The following is a 20,200-nucleotide window of genomic DNA, read 5'->3' on the forward strand; positions in this document are numbered from 1 at the left end:
ATATAATAAATAATATAAGCACAAAGGAAAATGGCAATGTTTTATAATCAGTTATGTTCTAAAACATAACATTTATTTTTAATGTTGTATGTATATAATATTATAAACTCATTTTAATTATCTCAAAGTTCATCATCCATTAAAATCAATTTCTCATTTACAAAATAAAAATATTAAAAATAACAAAATAAAAGAAAGGTTAAGTTAAAAAACAATTTAGGCGGCATTTTTGTCTTACAAAAAATGAGAGTTTATTAAAATGTAAAACTTTGATGTTTGTAAGTCAAATTATTATAATATTAATTTATATAAGGTACAAAACGTACAGAAGAATTAAAATTGAAAATTGTAATGAATTTTCATACAGTTTTCCTTAAAATATTTTAACTAAAAGCAACTTTTAAAAGTATAATTTAGAACGTAACCTTGTAGAGATTATGCTTGTTTCTGTCAATAGTAATATACTAGTATAATTACATAGTTCATGAAACCTTTTTATTTAACAATTTATTGCAATTTTTTATGAAAACTGTGAATATTTGTTTATTGTGCTTAATAATGTCTTATTATTTATAGTTCTTAAATTTAAATTTTACATATTTTCTTAAATATTACAAGGGTTTGGGTTTGCCCTTATTCCAAGCAAGTACCTTTGTTTCAATGTTTATTTCAGTTATGATGGACACGAATAAAAGTAAAACCGTTAAAATAATCATATGTTAAATAATTTTGATTTTAAACAATTTTAAATCTAATTTTTAATATGTCAAGTTTATTCTTCAAGCTTTTATAACATAGGTTTAATTTAGCTTTTTTGTTTAGTCGTATAAAACATTTTTTTTTCAAATAAGTTTATTATTCAATCTTTTCAAAGAATATTAAATATTTTATATTTTAATAATTTAATTTCACTCAAGCAAACATTCATTAAAATTTTTGAATAGTTAAGTACTAATTTAGTTATTAAATTTACATAAATCATAGAGAAAAGGAATATTGGTGACATATAAGTCATGGTTAAAGCCATTTTATGTTTTTTTTTTCTCGAAATATGTTGACAGTATTTTGAATCTCCCCAATCTTTTTATTATGAATTGATAATTTTCTTTGTAGATGGTGAATACAAGACGTCATTATTCGACAAATGTAAGTGATGTATAAAAAAATTTCATAGAATGCATGAAAATTGTACCTCTACATAAGTTGAGGAAAGTTTAGATACCTATTACTTTATTCAAAAATATTTTTCAACAGGCAAAACAATCCAGCGTTGAAGAAAGTAGTGTAGATCGTGGAAGTAGCGATGTTGATGAGCCTGCGTCATCACCCGAAGAAGAAACAGAATCTTGGACACCAAAATGGGCCAATAATTCCACTTCTGTTCTGACGAATCGAGTTAGAGAATTGCGTAGTCGTTTTGTTTGTTCTTCAGAACGTACTTATAATCGGCAAGGTAGTTAATGAAGCAAGTAAGCTTTGATTTAAACAGATTAATATCGATCATTTTTCCGTAGGTAAAACACATTTAAGGCCCCTTCAAAGTAAACGCTTAGATATGGAACGTCGTCAAGATCGTCGAGTTATTTATTCCAAACGGAATATTTTGTTGGACGATGATTCAGAAGATATACTTGATGATTTAGATCCTGACACGTCTGGCTTTAATATTTATTCAAGCCCTCGAAGGTAAATTTACAATCAGTCTATGTGGTAATTTTTTTTTTTCAAATTTTTATTTTTATAGGACTAGGCGCAGAATTATCAAAACAAGAAAATGCTTAGATCAGACGGAAGAAATTAATTATTCTGGTGAAAATAGAAGAAACACGCGTCAAGTGAATTCGGATAAAATTAGTGAACCGTTCTCAAGAAGTCGAAGTGGTAAATATTTTGTAGAATTCTGTATATACAGTGTGTCCCCGGATAGAGGTAACTATACTTGTAAATTTTCTTATTTTGCATTTTAAGAAAAAAAGTCATTCTTTATAAAAAGTTTTGCTTATTCTGAAAAATATGTAGGCATATTTAAAACTTCTAAATAATGCACAGGGTAGCCAAAAATTTTATATCACTATTTTTGTTTTGATAAACTACCCTTCCTATTTATAAGTTGACAAAATGTTAGTAAGAAAAGTTGCTCGAAATTAACAATTATGACTGAAGATTCAAATTCATGACTGAATTTCAAGAAGATCTTTCCAACTTTGACAAATGCATTTAGTGAATGTTTATCCGAGAAAATAAATTTTCTTTTTTATTTTCTAACCTAGTCCACAAAAAATTATACTATCGAATAGTACATGTTAATTGATTTATTATTATTTTCTTATTACGTATTTTTGTAATTACAACTTTTGTTCAAATAAAAAATGATGCTATAATTAAAGTACACGGATCTTCTTGATATTTTGTATAGAGTCATAATTGTTAATTGCGAGCAACTTTTCTGAATAACATTTTGTCAACTTATAAAAAGGAAGGGTAGTTTACCAAAAAGAAACAAGGTGATTTCAATTTTTTGGCTACCCTGTACATTATTAAGAAGTTTTAAATATGCTTACATACTTTTCAGAATTTTTTATGAAGAATGACCTTTTTTCTTAAAATGAAAAATAAAAAAATTTAGAAGTATAGTTACCTCTATCCGGGGACACACTATATATATAAAAGTGCCCTTAGGATAATTCTAAAAAAATTAAAATAATTTCATTTAAAAAAAGTGATACCTGGGAGTGCTCGGTATTAAATCGTTGCACCAAAAGTGTTTACTTATCAATACAGAAAATTAAAACAATATATCGACAATGGTTACAATTTACCAAAAAATGTTGATTTGATGTATGGTTAAAAATTAATAACCGATAGAACAGATTATGAATAGCCAGAGTCGCATAATATCTCGACAATGGTTTTTGAGTTTTTCGATCCCATTGTATAAAAAAAACAAGCTGTTCATGTGACTGCGAGCCTATGGTCCACACATTCAGCCTCCCAAATGATGAAAACAACTTTCTATACTGCTTAAAATACTTCAATATTAATTATTGTATTCGAACTTATTATTGTGTTATTGTATATAAAAATTCAAAGAATCAATTACCGTAAATATTAGTTGAACAGAAAAAATGATCGGGGGATAAATTATTGTTTAAGTGATTTTCTATAGCTTTAGAAATAATCGAAATTTCTAGTTCCTAAAAAGTAACAGAAAAATTAAAAAAAAAAATATAAAAAAAGTATAATTTTTCTCCTCCCACCCAACGCCTCAATTTCTACGCGTCATTTTTGGGAAACTTTTCAGAAATTATTCAACAATTGGCTCAAATCCGATATAGCTGTCATCTTTCATTCACGAGACATCGTGAACATAAAAATGTCCCCGAACATAAATACACAAATGCGTACACACAGTCATCAATCTAAAAGTAATGTTAATACACCATTCTGACCATGAAATGTTTTGCAATCTTTATATGTTGAAAATTTCGATTTGAATTTTCGGACCGATTACAACTTTTTATACCATGTATATATGAAATATACATAGTATATTAAGTTTAGTCCCAAGTTTGTAACGCTTAAAAATATTGATGCTACAAAAAAAATTTTGGTATAGGTGTTCATAGAATCACTTAATTAGTCCATTTCTGGTTGTCTGTCCGTCTGTCTGCCAACACGATAACTCAAAAACGAATAAAGATATCAAGCTGAAATTTTTACAACGTATTCAGAACGTAAAAAGTGAGGTCAAGTTCGTAAATGAGCAACATAGGCCAATTGGGTCTTGACCTATGGGTCCATCTTGTAGAGAGATAGTTGTAGATAGATAGTGTAGATGTACGTTAGAGATAGAACAAAAGTTTAAATGTAAAAAATCTTCCTTATAAAAAAATAAACAACTTTTGTTTGAAACATTTTTTTTTAAACATCACTGTTTGCTCACGAGGGCACACATTAGATGCAAATTTTATAGTATGTATTAGTATGGGATTATCAGTTATATATTTGTGACATGTATGTATGTGTAATGTGATAGAGTAATCAACACTCTCTATACATGGTATTTCAACAAATAACTCAGTCAATTGTTTGTTTTCACTTGTTTATATTGGGATGTTAATAATAAGTTTAAATATTGGTTAAGGTAGTACCAGCATGAAATCACTTTTCGACAGATTTGGCCGAATTTTTTTTCTCGGGTTTATAATAGCTTTATTTATGAATTCCTAAAATTTCATAATTTTTGACCGTTTTGATCGCGAGATATTTAAAGACAAAGTTCGCGATTTTGAGGGTCATGTCCCATTTAAAGCATGTAAAATGTCCGGTCTCTCCAACTATTTTTTATGATATTATTATATATTGAAGAAAAAGTAGAAAAAAATGTTTATACAATACAATTCTAAAAAAAAAATTTAGAAATTAATTTTCACTTTCGAGATATTAATTTTGACGTAAATTGATCGAAATTGGGACGTTGGCATAATTATTTCCCATTTTAAACGGTCAAAATTTCTGAAACTTTGGGAATTAATAGTAAGCATTATTAAATTCTTAAATTTAATTTTTCGTTAAATTCTGTCGAAAAAAAAATTGTACCATTGCTTTAACATAGAAACTGCAAATACCATGCTGGAACATCGTTAATGTTGTACAAATATACAAAATAAAAACGTCATTGAGATGAAAAAAATGCACATCACATTTACCACAAATACACTTTTGGCATCAATCCAATCAAAATACAATCAAAAGTTTCAAAAAAATTGGATAAGAGCCTTTAGGGGCCATCCATAAATTACGTCACACAAATTTCAGGACTTTTTAACCCCTCCCCCCGTCGTTGTCACAAGTTGTCACATTTTGAAAAACCCCTCCCCCTGACGTGCGTCACACATTTTCCAATTTTATCGAAAAATAATATAAAAAAAAACAGTTATTTCCATTTATTCTTATATTTATTGAATAATCTTTAATAAAATCGAAGATTAAGCTCCTTGAGCTACAGCTGCACCCGATGGTTACGGCGCCCTTATCATTAAGATATATAATAAAGATTGCGTTTGTAAATGTTTAAAATTTTTTTTTTACCTATAAATTTCGTGTTTGGGCATCGCAAATTTTGAAATGTGATGTCACAAAGCTTTTGACCCCCTCTACCCCTTGTCACACAATGTCACATTCGAATGATACCCTCCCCCCCTTCAAGGTGTGACGTAATTTTTGGATGGCCCATTAGCACAAGAAAAACACTCCTTTGAATAAGTTGTTATCAGTTTTTAAAATATTATTTTTATTTACTTTAGGTTTAAGGCCATTGAAACGGGAAAGTTATGCAGATCCAAATTCTCCATTTTCGCAAGATTTAGGAAATAGCTACGATGAAAAGCCTGATATTGAAAGTAAGATACAGATAATAAATTTATTTAAGATAAGGAATTATGAATAAAAATATTCTAGATAATTATTTTCTTTTCGTTTCAATATAATCATTAATTGAAGTTTTTATTTTTATAAATATATGTATGCTTTTTAATTAGTTCGGCGAAGTAAACGACAGAGAAAGTTTAAATATAATACGTTTAATACTAGTTGGATAACTGAACATCAAATGATTCGTGGATATCCGAAATTCAAACGTGATTTTATTTCGGATCATGAAGATGATTCAAAGGTATTGTTTTTATTTTTCCTTAATTTAGTGACTTTTTTTTAGTGTATATAATCATTTCTGAAATATATTCAAGGAAAAGATTTTTTTATCAGAAACAAAATTGGCAATTTATTTTAATTATTGAAAAAATAATTTTCACTATTCATCAAATTTTCGATGATAACGAAATTAATTTTTCGCTTTAAATATTTACTGCTCCTTTTCTGCAACATTTCAGAAAATTATTTGGATTATTTTTTTTTAAATAAGTGTATTTTATGTTCTAGGATAGTAGAATTCCAGATGATGGAAAATCTGAAAAGCATGAAATATTAAACGATATTCCAATGCGACAAAAGAGGTAAAGTCATTTCATATATAAACAAAGAGCTACTTATCAACAATTATTAATTTTATTTGTAGAACATGTAGCAATAATAAGAAATACGTTTATAAATATTTATCTAGAAGTGCCACACAAGCAGACTTAAACCAAAAATTACACCAAGAATGTTCTCAGATTAATGGTTCAGGCGAACCTACTCAAAATTCCATTGATAATAGTAAAAGTAAGTAAAAATAGGGTTTATAATGATACACATTTGCAACTTGGCAAATTGGACTTGGAAAAATGTACAATAGCGTCAGTTAATTGTACTACAGCCAACCAAATCTCCGCAAAGCTTTTATCTAGTTAGGTTACCATGATAATATGATAATATATTGTGCAACAAGTGCAAACCTATTTGTTATTAATTAGCCTTTTCCCTGGGAAGATTAAAAAAAGATCCTCTAGATGGCAGGATATATTTGTTACCCCTCCCCCCAGTGTTGCCATCTAGCGGATCTTTTTTTAATCTTTCCAGGAAAAAGGCTAATTAAAGCATTATATTTTTTAAATAATACTAATAAAATTTTTTAACTAACTACATAAGACAAATTATAAACATTATCATATTATCATTAAATCCGGACATACAATAATTAATAATTTCAGGCCTTTTTTCTCTGAAGATTAAAAAAGATCCGCTAGATGGCGACACAAGGGGGGGGGGTGTACAAATATATCTTGCCATCTAGTGGATTTATTTTTAATCTTCCCAGGAAAAAGGCTAATTAATGACAATATGTGGTTTTTTAAATAGGCCTTTTCATCGATTTGCTCTTGTGTCGTACAATTGTCAAAAAAACTATTCAACTAAAGAAAATCTTCTTGACCTTTGACTTTGGACACTTCGCAAACTTCACTTTGACCTTTGACATTAGGATTATGACATTTATTAACTTTTATTCTTTTAGATAAGTCTAACTGCCAAAATATAGAACGACCAATAGTAAACGGTGAAGCCATAAAAGACGAAGAAATATCTCATAAAGAAGATGAGCCACAGAATGATGCGGAAGATGATTCCAATAAAATTAGTAGTAATACAACACCTCTTAAAAGAAATAGTAGGCTACGCCAAAGATCGGGAATCAGTTACAATTTGCAAGAAATGGAACGAAATGGTAAGTATTTAAAAATAATATATAGTAATAGAAATTTGTTTCGATATATAACGGTTTTTTATGTTTTTATAGATAGTGATAGTACAACAGAAGAAAGACATAGCAGTCCAAAATATAAACTGCGCCAACGTAAACCAAAACCAAGCCAACGTAAGTATATAACGAATCGATTTGACAACTGATTCTTACAAATTAAGTTGAATAAGACGAAAGTAAAAGATACATTTTTTTTAAATTTCGGCTTTGCTTTCTGTTTTATTGAATTTTTTTATATAATGTATTTTGCATTTCTTTGTTTACGTTTTACGTAATGTCATTTTGTATTATCACACTGTTTTCCGTGGCAACAAACTGTATTTAAAAACTAAATTCTTCTGTGTACATATTTTGCTGGTTTATATGGTAACAAACTTGTTTAAAATTCTCAACAAAAAAAAAAAAAATATACACTAGCAAAATATTTTTGACGAATGACCTTTGCGCCATCTCGTGTTGTATTTTTTATCAACAGTGGTTTAGCAGAAATAGTAGGAGAGCTGGTAGATAATTTTGGGTGTTTGACGAATTCTGAAAATTTGTCAAATTTCTCTCCTATAATATCCTAATACAAAAATGGAGAGATGGCTATAGGGGTTCAAAAGATAGCGGTATCTTTAGAACTCCTATATTATCAAACATATAAAATTTTTTGTTGCAAAAAAATATCTTTGAGATAACTTGAAATTTTTTTTAAAGTAAACTTTAATATTGAAAAATGAAGAAAATAAAGAAATCAGGCCATTTTCGAGGGATTTTAACCCTGCAAAATGCTTGCGAAAGTACTTTGCAAATAAATACAAATAAATATTCTAAAAAAGACAGGTCATTATAGTTTGATCTTCTACCTGCCAGGTGATTACAAGAAAAGTAGTTTTGCACGCATCTTGCAGGGTTAAAATCCCTCGCAAATGGGCTTGGCTTATTTATTTTCTTATCTTGTTTCTTTTTTTTTTTTTTTTTTTACTTTAAAAAAATACAAGTTGCTTCAAATATATTTTTTGTACCAATAAATTTTGTACATTTGATAATATAGGGGTTCTAAAGATACCGCTATCCTCCAGCCAAATCTGCATTAATGCCATATGTTGTAAGTGGAATTAAATACTGATTTAATATTCCATAAAATGAGTAAAAAACGATCGAATCGAAAGTGTTGTGTTATTAATTGTGAAAACACACTCAGTAATGATCCAGAATTGCAATTTTACCCTTTTCCTGAATTTTCTTATGAATTAGAGAGACAACAAAACCACTGTTTATAAAATAAAACACGATATGACGTTTTACTTTACTAGCGTATAGTGTGATTAAAAAAAAATTGTTTAGAAGTGATACTGCGTCCCAAAACAGATTTCACTAATAGATTCGGTCTAGTACGGGTCTGTGTACTAAAATTTAAATTAATGTAATCAATCAGATGATAGGCGATGTTCGCCCGAATTTGCTCTGGTAAATTCTGTGATTGTTTTCAGTCACTAAAACACGGGTTGACCATGCCTTTAATGGACTCGAGTTAACACGTATCTGCCAGTTTTTTTACTTTTTGGCTAGCCCTGAGATTCCGTTCACTCACTCATTCACTTTTTAAGTTGCACTTTAATTTTCGATTACTCGAAAATCAAGCACAAAATCGTAAATTGTTAGTCTTCATTTTTGATTTATTTTACTATAAATGGACAAAGTTCTCCTGTAATTGGTGGCCCCGCGGATATCGCAAACCCTAGAATGATTTATTAAAAATATGTTTTTAGGATAAATACCACCAAACTATTTTTCTTTCCTAAATATTGGTTCTTCACAGCTTGTAAAGTATAAGACGTTCTTTATACTACCATACCAAAAATGAGCTTATATGTGTTTTCGCGTTTTTTGATTCCGTTTTTTCGATATACAAAAATGAAATCTTTTAATCGTCCTGTTTGGTTAATTTAAAAAATATAATTTTTATTTTTGCGTTGAAGCTAACTTCCGTATAAAAAAGAGTGCATCTTTATGATGGTCTGTGGCATTTTAGCTCCCAAACGAAATAGTTTTATGATGAGTTTTTTATTTATTGTAGTTAATCAAGCAGAGGAAACCCGAGGACGTAGAAAACGTCGAGAATTACCAAGACGAGCAAGGCGTGCGATAATTCGAACAAAAAATAGTGATTCATCAGATTCTAGTACAACAGATACAGATGACGAAATTCAACGGTCTAAAAAGCATATAGCTGGTATTACTTCAATGCAAAAGAGGCAATCAAACAGAAGAGCAAATACACCACCGCTTCATAAGAATAAACAAAAGAAAGATTTAACATTAGATCCCACAACAATAGACAGTTCCATTACGTTTAAATCAATTGGCGGTTTAGATGAACAATACCGTTGTTTGAGAGAAATGGTTATTTTACCAATGCTTTATCCCGAAATTTTCCAAAAATATCGTACAAATCCACCTAAAGGAGTTTTATTTTATGGACCACCAGGTTAGTCCATTTACAACTGATGATTTGTTTTTATTAATTGAAGGGAATAAAATAAATTTGCTTAAATTTCCAGGTACGGGTAAAACGCTTATGGCTAGAGCGTTAGCTAATGAATGTAGCTTTGGAAATAGAAAAGTCACATTTTTTATGCGAAAAGGGGCTGATTTACTCAGTAAATGGGTTGGACAAACAGAAAAACAGATGACGTTGTTATTTGAGCAGGTATTTTTTAGTTTTAATTATTATCTTACAACGCATAATTAACGCACGATATAAATGAACTCCCAAAACTGTTACTTTCTCATTAACCCCTTTATGTACTGATAGTAGTTCCCTAAAATCATTTGTCCGGATGTGATCCATTTTCGAGATTTCTTACTTTGAATTTTAGTAAAATACATTGTGTTTTTGCAAATTTCAAGCGATTTACAGCTTCCACTGATATGAAAATTAGATCTTTCGATGTTACAATTGTTCTTCTTCTAATCTGTCAACATGGATTTGCGTGTTTTTTGGCCCTTGCATTCATCCTGAGATATAGTCTTTGACAAAATCTTATATATATATGTATAAGTAAAAAAAACCTAAAAATATTCGTAGTTATTTGAAAATTGACAAATGAAAAATTTTAAAATTTAAATTTTGTATTATATGTAATCTATTTTTTTTTAATTGTTTTATGTAGGCCGCACAAATGGCTCCTTCAATAATATTTTTTGATGAAATTGATGGTTTAGCTCCGACCAGAACTGCCAGACAGGAACAAGTAAGTCAATATATCAAATTAATAATTATTAATCATAATAATTTAATTATACCAATAATTTAGGTACATGTGAGCGTTGTCGCTTCCTTATTAGCTTTAATGGATGGTTTAGATAAAACGCGTAATGAAGTCACTGTAATAGGTGCAACAAATAGATTAGACGCTTTAGATCCAGCTCTACGTAGACCTGGACGTTTTGATAGAGAAATCTATTTTCCTTTACCAGCTTTAGAGGTATGCATTTGGTTGATACTCTATACTTGTTCAAACTTCATAAATTTTTTACTTATTTTACAGCAAAGAAAAGCTATTTTAAAAATTATATTATCAGAGTGGCCTGATGTACCTTCAGATGATTTAATCGATGATTTAGCTGAACGAAGTGTGGGTTATTGTGGTGCAGATTTACGTGCATTGTGTACCGAAGCAGTGTTAAAATCAATTCGACGAACGTATCCACAAATTTATGATAGTTCATACCGTTTACTGATCGATCATAATAAAATAAAAGTATGAACCATATTTTATTAATTAAATTTGTTTTTAATTAATTTAAATGTTTTATGTTTCTAGGTCAATCCAAATGATTTTCATGATGCTGGATTATCTTTGGTCCCGGCTGGAGCACGTGGTGCACCAATACATACAGCTGCTTATCCACCAACATACTTAATGCCTTTACTTTCAGAATCAATACAAACTGCCATTAATTTAGTTATACATAATTATCCATCTGCCAATAAAATGTTACCATCTGAAAGGTACATAGATATTTTTAAATACTTCATATCAAAGTGTATGCCATAAAATGTTACTTAATCACGATAGAACGTAGGATACGTCATGTATCTTAATTAAAGCACTACTTTTTTTATAATATACATTTATATACAAAATCAAAGTTCAATATCTAAATCCATTACCAAACTTTTTAAATTAATTTTTTATAAATAATTTTGAAATTAATTCATACGGATTTGTCCTTAGGTTGAGAGTTGGGCGAAAATGTGCACGGTTATTAGTTGCACGTAACGGATCTCATTTAGTAGCCAGTGCATTATTAAAAGAATTTGAACATTTACCAGTCCTAACTTTAGATGCTATTACATTACATAGTAGACTAGGTGGAACTCCAGAAGAAACTTGTATACAGGTAACGCAACATACAATAAAAATGTAGGTAAGATTATTTACAGGTTTTTGTTTTTAGATTTTAAATGAAACCAGAAGAAATTCACCAAGTATACTGTATTTACCAAAGTTAAATTTATGGTGGGATATGGCAAATGAAACGGTAAAAACGTTAGTGCAAATGATGTATAGTACGTATCTAACAAATACCTCGGCAGAAATTAATTCTATTCTTTTATTAGCAACAGTAGATACTCCCATCACTGAATTACCTAATCAGGTACGTTATTTTTTTACCTTAACCTGAATAATATTTCATAAATCTCAGAAATAATGTTATTCAATTATCAAAATTATTTCAATATAGAGATTTTATAATTTTTGACTTTGAGCTAGTTTTGCGACACTTTTGATAAAATACTAATACTAAATATATTTTTTGATTTCAGATATCCGAATTATTTAGTGAATACCGTCATGAAATATTAGAAGTAGATATTCCAATTGAAAATGATAGAGAGAATTTCTTCCGACCATTAATTGTTAACGAATCGTTAGAATATAAAATATCACTAGAATCAAGTACACCAGTTGTATATGAACCACTACCTCGTGCACCGACGCCTCCTCCACCACCTTTATCACCAAAATCACGACAAGTTTTATTTGATAAAGAAGAAGAGACTTTAATAGAATTACGTATATTCTTACGAGATGTGTGCAAGAAGTTAGCAAGTAATAAAGCGTAAGTGTATTTACTTTACTTAATAAAAATTAAAATTTTTTAATGGGGAATCGGTCAAGCAGTTAGTTTCCAATTTCAGACTGTAGGTGGCGCGCAAGTGAGAGTGGTACTTCTCACGGAAACTTTCAAATGCGTACGCTTCGTTCTGCTTGGTTTGGTGTTGACAGTTACGACATAACCTACACAAACATTTTATAAATACTGGAGAAAAAACAATTTAAAGCGACAAAATCAATGATTTATTCATAAAATACATATTATCAAAGATATTAATAAAAAAAATTTACAAATTTTTCATAATTCATATACAATTTTTTTTTATCATTGGAAAATATATCCTATATCTATATTGTATATGTATACCAATATATGAGTTATATATGTATATCATAAATTTTTTTCGCATTTCTTATGATAAGTAGATTATAAATGTTATATAAAGATTACCTTTCAATAATTCATATTAAAAAAATTGAAAAATTTTTTAATATTTGTGATAAAAAATCAATTATAAAAAATTTTTATTTTTATATTTATCTACTTGATTATGTTATAAAACGTAAAGATATTATAATATTTTTATTTTTTATATATAAAATTTAGAAAAAAATTTTATTGTTTATGATAAAACATCGATTATAAAAAAAATTTTTTTTTACATTAATATACTTTAATTTATTATATAAGCGACTTGCAGCCTTTTAAATCTTTCCGCTAGAAGTACCACTCTCACATGCGCGCCACCTACAGTCTGAAGTTGGAAACTCCCTGCTTGACCGATTCCCCATTGAATTGAAAAAAATACACTCGCACAAAGAGTCGAACCCAGACCTCTTAGATTCATCTAAATAAAATATTGTTCTTTTTGATGCTTTAAAGTTTGCATAATTTAATTATTTTAAAATTTTAAAAACAAAAACGAACGAAACCCATCTAACTAAATAATAATTCTTTTTTAATTTATAGATTTTTTATGTTTACAAAACCTGTTGATTTGGAAGAAGTTCCAGATTATTTAGATGTTGTAGAAAAGCCTATGGATTTAGAAACAATGATGACAAAAGTAGATTTACATTGTTATTGTAGTGCTCAGGAATTTTTAATGGATATTGATTTGATTCAATTAAACGCCCTTACCTATAATCCTGATGTGTAAGTTTTATTATGTTTATAGTTAAGATAAATCCTTCATAAATTACTAAATTATATTAAAAAATTTATATAGAACCCCAGCGGATAAACAAATACGTCATAGAGCATGCTGGTTTAGAGATTATGCTTATGCGTTGATAAAAGCGGAAATGGATACAGATTTTGAAGATAACTGTAGGAAAATTTCGAAAAATCGTAAAGTTAGACAAACTGGCGAACCTAATGAATTTCTACCTCATCATATACGTGCTTTAGCGGAAGAATGTAAGTAACAATGATTTAATCGATTATTATGAGAAAAAGATTATTATGTTAGAATCTGATACTAAAATTTGGCTTAAATTTGACATCGATTGAATACGATGTTTTCAAAGACAGTGGCTATGAAAATGTTTTGGGTTTACGTACCAAATCAGTCCTAACAGAATCCCATTGATAAATCGCCTGTTCCTTCACCTTTTATAAATTGTCGGCTTGAATGTGTTATTATTACCGATCTTTAGGAACTCAGGGGAGGGTTTTATTTATCATAAAGGTTTAAGGTTTCCATAAAGTCCTATAGCCAAAAGAGTGAAGTGAATCACCCAAGCGAGGACTCATTGACTATTTTATTAAATAAATTGGTAATGTTGTTTGTTTATTACAGCGTCTATAGATACTTCACAAGATAACAAATCAAAAATTTTGTTAGATCAATCGGGTGATCAAACAGATCAAATAAATGAGAATAATGATGGTGTTAATAAACCGTTAAGTATTTCCATACCAGAAAATGATAAAATTGACAATAGTAGTAATAAAAATAATACATTAAAAATATGCTCACAACGAACTAGTCCACATCCACAAAGAAAGAGACGAGTACCACCATGGGCACGTGGTTTCTTAACTGGTAATAAAAAACGAAGAAAAATATATAATAATCGTTCTAATGTTAATCCAGTTGTAGAAACTGTTGATCAAAAAATGGTATGTACATTAATGTTTTTAAATATAGAAAATAGGTGCCACATCTACAAAAATACTAAAGATCAAGAAAATCAATTTTTCAAATATCTTACTTTCTACTAATAATCCATTTTTTTTAAAAATGAACCAAGTAAAGAGTTTGATTTTAAAAATATGACGCATTTATGTAGTATAGACGGAAGGAACACTAGCGACGCTATAACTTCTGCCATTTCGTTAACAGTTTGTCATTTCTCCCGTTTAGTTGAATGTCCTTGTGTAGTTGTCAAAGAGTAGGTCAAAAAATTAATGTGATAAAAAGAATAATAAATATCTTCTATCTTTGTCCAACTTGGTACTGCTTGGTCTAAACCTTAGATCATATATTTTAAATAGATAAGCTCAGCGTATATAAGTATGTATATTTTGGCGTCACAGAGTAGATTAACAAAGATGAAAATCCAATGTTCAAACAGCTGACAGAGAAAATGATGTGTTTGTGTTTATATTTCACATTCACATGTGCTTAAAATAAATAAATAAAATTTTATTTTGTTTTAACGTTCAAACGAGTAATATTGTTAGATAATTTTGCGTTAATTCTAAGATAAAAATTTTTTTAAATGGTAATTTGTACAAATTATACTGTTTTAACTTTATTTAAAAGTGGTATAATCTTATTTTAAATACGCGCCAGGATATTATTTTGTATATTAAGACATGCGTATTATGATCATGCCTCGGCATTTATTATTCTTGTCAATCTACTTTGAGACGTGGTTCTCACTCTGTTGACAATTCTAGTAGTGAATTTTCAAAGGTCTAAACAGTAATTGAAATGAAAAAATCTATTGTACACTAATTGGTACGATTAAGGTAGTTTTTAGCCGTCAACCGAAGTCAAATTAATATCTATTTTGCTTTTTTATAGCTAATGATATTAGAAATGAAATCAAATATTATATAAAATTATTAATAATACAGTTATTTAAAACAGTTTATTTCACCTCCGAAAGAACATTTACTGTGTGCTGAGTATAATCAAATAATTTATTAAACATATTACAGCTTTTTATATATATAATCAGAATTCGAACTCAGGTCTTTTAGATATCTGGTCTAAACGCTCTAAACTGTTTATTTTATCAATTCAGAGCCAGGTATAACGTTTATCTCAGGTGAGAGTCCTATTTCCCGTCTTATGGATCAATATGCTTTCGCAAGCGTCTAAAATTTTGTAAATTTAATCGATTTAATCATCTTTTAAGGAAGAATTTTGTGTTCCGTACTTAAAACAAGATCTGCAAAGGCATGCTTTTTTACGTTTCTTATGCTCTTCTAGAATCGCTATTTGTTTTTTCGTCTGTAGGAGGTAGTTTTTATCACAATCCGGACAACAAATTTGGTAGATACCCAACTTCTGCCAGTCTGGAATTTCTCGTATTACAATTTCAATTTTGGTGCCTTTTTTTAGCGTCTCAATTTAAAATCGATTGAAAGCGAGATATGTATTTGCAAAAAACTAATTTTCTTGACCTTTGACTTTGAATAACTCTAATACTTATTTAGAAGTATAATCCTAATGACATGCATAAAAATAAAACAACATAGTGTAACAATAAATGTGTTAATTTTATCATTTTTATAGGATTTAATTGATAAGATTGATAGTGATGCACCATTAGAAAATAGTTCCGAACATAAAGAAAATCAGCCTAATTTAACATCACCCAATCAAATAAGACGAGATAGTACGAGTAATATAAATCCTGTAAAAATAGAACATCATACTGTCACTATTAATAAACAAGAATTAAATAAAATATTATCTCGCACTGTTCGGTTGACTGAAGGATGTTCAATTGAAATTTTAAGTGATTTATATATGCAATTAGAAAATCGAATCAAGAAATATTCTTCTATGACTAATCGACAACAATTAGTACAAGTAAGTTGAAGTTTTTGTGTATTATTTAATTAATTTCTAAAAACGATATTTTTCAAATATCGGCCGTTTCATATTTTTATAGACCTAAACATACAATAATTATGTGCACACTTATATTTCCAGTAAATCTTTGAACCTTCTACAAAATATTCAAATATAATATAAAATCATAATAAGTTAAAAATGATCTCAACAAAATTTTATTTAAAAAAAATATGTCCATCTGTCTGTTACATATTTAGGCAATCATATATTCGCCAATTTTTTCCACTCAAAAATAAATGTTAAATTATATAAATTGGTTATTTTACTTGTATTTGCAAAAAACTAATAATTCCATAAATTGAATGCGCACAGAATAACGTGAAATATATGCTAATAATTGTTTTTTATCTTGAACTTTAATGTATGACAACTTAAATTTGAAAATGTTTTGGAAAAAAATTAAATACTTCGGCCCTAAATATCTAAAAAACTGTCCACTTTAAAAATTTTGCGTACCGTGATACTGTTAATTATCGTGTTAACAACTACCTTCCAATAAAATTTCCAGTCAATTTAGCTCTTTTATAAGTATTGGTTCGTTTTGGAAAATATTGATCAGTGAGTTTTAATTAATCATGTCAGTGACTGTCAAATAGTACTGACATTATATTAAAAACTTAAAAAGGTTCAAAGGTTCTTAAAATTGGTACTAGTTTTTTGGAATTTTTGATAATATAAGTTGAGATCGATTCAATAGAGTAGTTGCATTAATTTTTTTTGGCCATAAATTCATAAATAAAAAAAAAAAAACAATAATTCATCAGTATATTTAATTTTTGTGTGACTTGTGTTTGGTTGTGACATCTTGAAGCCCGTCGAGGCTGGGAGCCAATCAGAATCACAATAAATTCATATTTTTGTGCTTGTTTTCATGTAAAATTATGTTATAATATATCATATCTTCGTGCGGTGGCGTTACTAAAGCGATATGTTGACGTCACTGGCATTTGAATTTATAGTTTAGAAAAACCATTTTCAATTTTAAAATTACATGTAAAATATAAAAAATTATTTAGTAATTTTGAGTAAACTTTCGAAAAAATAAAAATTAAAAACCATGCAATTTCTCTATTCTCAACTAGTTACGACTTTTATAAGTGAAATAAAAATGGACGAATATAGACGTGTATTAACTAACCTATCATTGATCACTATTTCCCAAAACGCAACCTATTATTTAATATAGGTATAATATATTTAATTTTCATATATAACTCTTTATTGATTTACAGGATCTAAATGAGGAATTAGATCGATTTGAAAAGCATTATTATTAATATCTTAACCATTTAAGCATTAATTTTTATTTTGTAACCATTTATAATAATAATAGTATTATTTATATCATTGTTCAGCGAAAAATCACAATCAAAATAAATATAATTTTTGATTTTTGATTATTGCTCTTCAGTTATTATTATTAAGACTAATGTGTGAGAAATACAGACTAATAGAATTTAACAAAATAGTTTTATTACAACTGAAAATAGAAAAGTATCGTTGAATCTTTTATATTAGTATTTTTTTACAGAATTCACATACAAATAAGAAAATTAAATATTTTTTTAATAACAATTTAGCTATTTCTAAGATGTTAATGTGTTAATCCAAATTCTTATTATTTCTTACCAAGATGTTAATGCAATGCTAAAGTTCTATTCAAAATAAAAAATTAAATATAGATCTAGAGAATAAAATTTAAAAAAAATTCTTCGGAAGTTGTTCCGATATACTATTAATGAAATACCTAATCGTAAATTAATATCAATAATTTATGCTAACATTTTTAATAAGTAGGACTTATTATTATTACGTGGACAAGTCGCCATTTCCATAAAAGATACTAATAACCCATAAGTGAATTAAATCTATTAAGTGTCCAGTCATTCAAGGCACTATAGAAATAATATTTTTAAAATTCGTTATTGGTATTTATCTTTCGCCGGTGTGATGTTATTTATATATAGATTACTAGCGACCCGCCCGGGTGCAATACTGATACTAAATAAACTACAGAATGTCTTTATATACAAAAATGTGTTTATTTACGACATCTCATTAGAAGTCTCTGAAATTATCAGTATTCTCTACTATATTATGCATATAAACCTTCCTCTTGAATAACTCTATCTATCTATTAAAAAAACTGCACCAAAATCCGTTGCATAGTTTTAAATATCTAAGCATAAATAGAGACAGACAGCGGGAAGCGACTTTGTTTGATTTTATGTAGTGATAACAGCCCGAGGAGCTAAAAATAGCTCATGTTTCAAATTATTGGTGAGATGATGGGAAATTTATATTAGAATTATAATTATATATAAAAGAACAAAAATAGTTTGTAACTTTATAAAGAATAACGTTGAAATAAATATTTTGTTCTATCTCTTACCAGTTAAGAACATGCTATTTTTAAGCGCCCTGCATTATGTAACATCCATGGTCACATAAAATTTTCCATTCCACAGTGCGAACCATTTGAGTATTCAATAGTGCAAAGTATATTCTTACATTTATTTATTAATTCAAAATTAAAATTCAGGTAATTATCCTTTTTTAATAAGATATTACGCTTATAAAAAAAGCGATATACTGGCGATAGAGACTTATTAATTAAAGTTGAAATCGTCAAATTCTCTTATATTTGTTATTGGAGCAACATATATTTAATGACTTCCAACGCTGAGGTGAATTAAATCCGAAAAAAAGTAATATATTATTATTATTATTTTAAAACAACAATAAATGATAACCGCTTTTATCCATTGGTTTAATTTAAAGAAATGTTTAAATTGAATTCTATTTACTCAAGTTTAATACGAATTTTTAAAAGATTATACAGTTCATTTAAATATTGAAGTTTGCATAACAATTAGCATCTTATGTTCTTGAACACTGCCAAAAATGATTAAACATTAACATCTTATAAACGTGAATATCGATTTCTTCACAGTTATATATTTGTAGATGTAAGGCTAAGTTAAAAGTGATCGTTTTTCAAAAATTACAACTTTTATTCATTTACAGCGTTGCTGGATACTAACTCTGCATAGGTATTCAAAGCGAATTACATAAATTCCGTACAAAAATAAACCTGGTAATTTCAGTACCGGAAGTTTAAAAAAATTTTTGATTTCTCGTCAATTTCCGAAGCCCTACGTGTTTATTTCTGTACGCCATTTTTGTAATTCGCTTCAAATATTTATGCAAAGCTAGTATCCAGCAACGCCGTGCATGTTTGGTGGTGCAGGGGTGAGACACCAAGGAATGTGACATTCATATTCTCACCTGTAAGAAGCATCTTTGTCAATATTATTCTTGATGGGTCATTTCACCCGAAAAATTGTATCATGGGCTTGTGGTTTATTATATTTTATTACGATTTTTTTAAATTATTCTAACGTAGTTTGCGACAAATTTGTTTATTATGAGAAGTCTTATAAGAACAAAAAGCGTTTTAAAATAAAACCTCATCAACAACAAACCTCCTACCTGCAGTAGTTTCTCTTCTGTATGTTTACAATAGAATTTCTAAGTAGATGACCGACTCAGTAAAAATCATTATATACATTATGAATTAATAATATATGTAATTTATTGTCGTTTCGATTTATGCGCTATATAACGCTATATGCGACCACATAGTGTATATAAGCCCGTGTATTTTAAATCGCGCTAATTACAGTCTGGTATTTAATATACATATTGTGTCAAGCACTTAAAATTTGCTATGTGAGAAACTGTAAAATTCAATTCGACCACCAAAATGTTCACATAAGCAATCCACGATAATT

At 28.4% G+C, this 20,200-nt stretch overlaps 1 protein-coding gene across 1 annotated transcript; it reads left to right on the forward strand.

Moving 5' to 3' along the window:
• The first annotated feature begins 515 nt into the window (after positions 1-515).
• LOC123305948 (ATPase family AAA domain-containing protein 2-like) lies at positions 516-17,764 on the forward strand. The gene is made up of 25 exons (XM_044887787.1): positions 516-642; positions 1,114-1,146; positions 1,255-1,453; positions 1,515-1,686; positions 1,745-1,881; positions 5,307-5,402; positions 5,541-5,674; positions 5,941-6,014; positions 6,077-6,222; positions 6,953-7,162; positions 7,235-7,312; positions 9,261-9,671; positions 9,745-9,893; positions 10,357-10,437; positions 10,501-10,671; positions 10,735-10,947; positions 11,011-11,198; positions 11,425-11,590; positions 11,648-11,848; positions 12,018-12,313; positions 13,280-13,465; positions 13,539-13,729; positions 14,112-14,434; positions 16,062-16,361; positions 17,639-17,764. The coding sequence occupies exons 2-25, from the start codon at positions 1,114-1,116 to the stop codon at positions 17,681-17,683; spliced, it is 4,200 nt and encodes a 1,399-aa protein (XP_044743722.1). The 5' UTR covers positions 516-642; the 3' UTR covers positions 17,684-17,764.
• Positions 17,765-20,200: the final 2,436 nt, after the last annotated feature.

The sequence above is a fragment of the Chrysoperla carnea genome, chromosome 1, assembly GCF_905475395.1.
Source record: "Chrysoperla carnea chromosome 1, inChrCarn1.1, whole genome shotgun sequence".
NCBI lineage: Eukaryota > Metazoa > Arthropoda > Insecta > Neuroptera > Chrysopidae > Chrysoperla > Chrysoperla carnea.

Excerpts from the sequence above, each read along its gene's own strand:
- LOC123305948 (XM_044887787.1), top strand. The coding sequence starts at position 1,114 with ATGGTGAATACAAGACGTCATTATTCGACAAAT. Across the intron at positions 1,882-5,306 it reads GTTCTCAAGAAGTCGAAGTG|GTTTAAGGCCATTGAAACGG; the intron begins GTAAATATTTTG and ends TATTTACTTTAG. Across the intron at positions 6,015-6,076 it reads ATTCCAATGCGACAAAAGAG|AACATGTAGCAATAATAAGA; the intron begins GTAAAGTCATTT and ends TTTTATTTGTAG.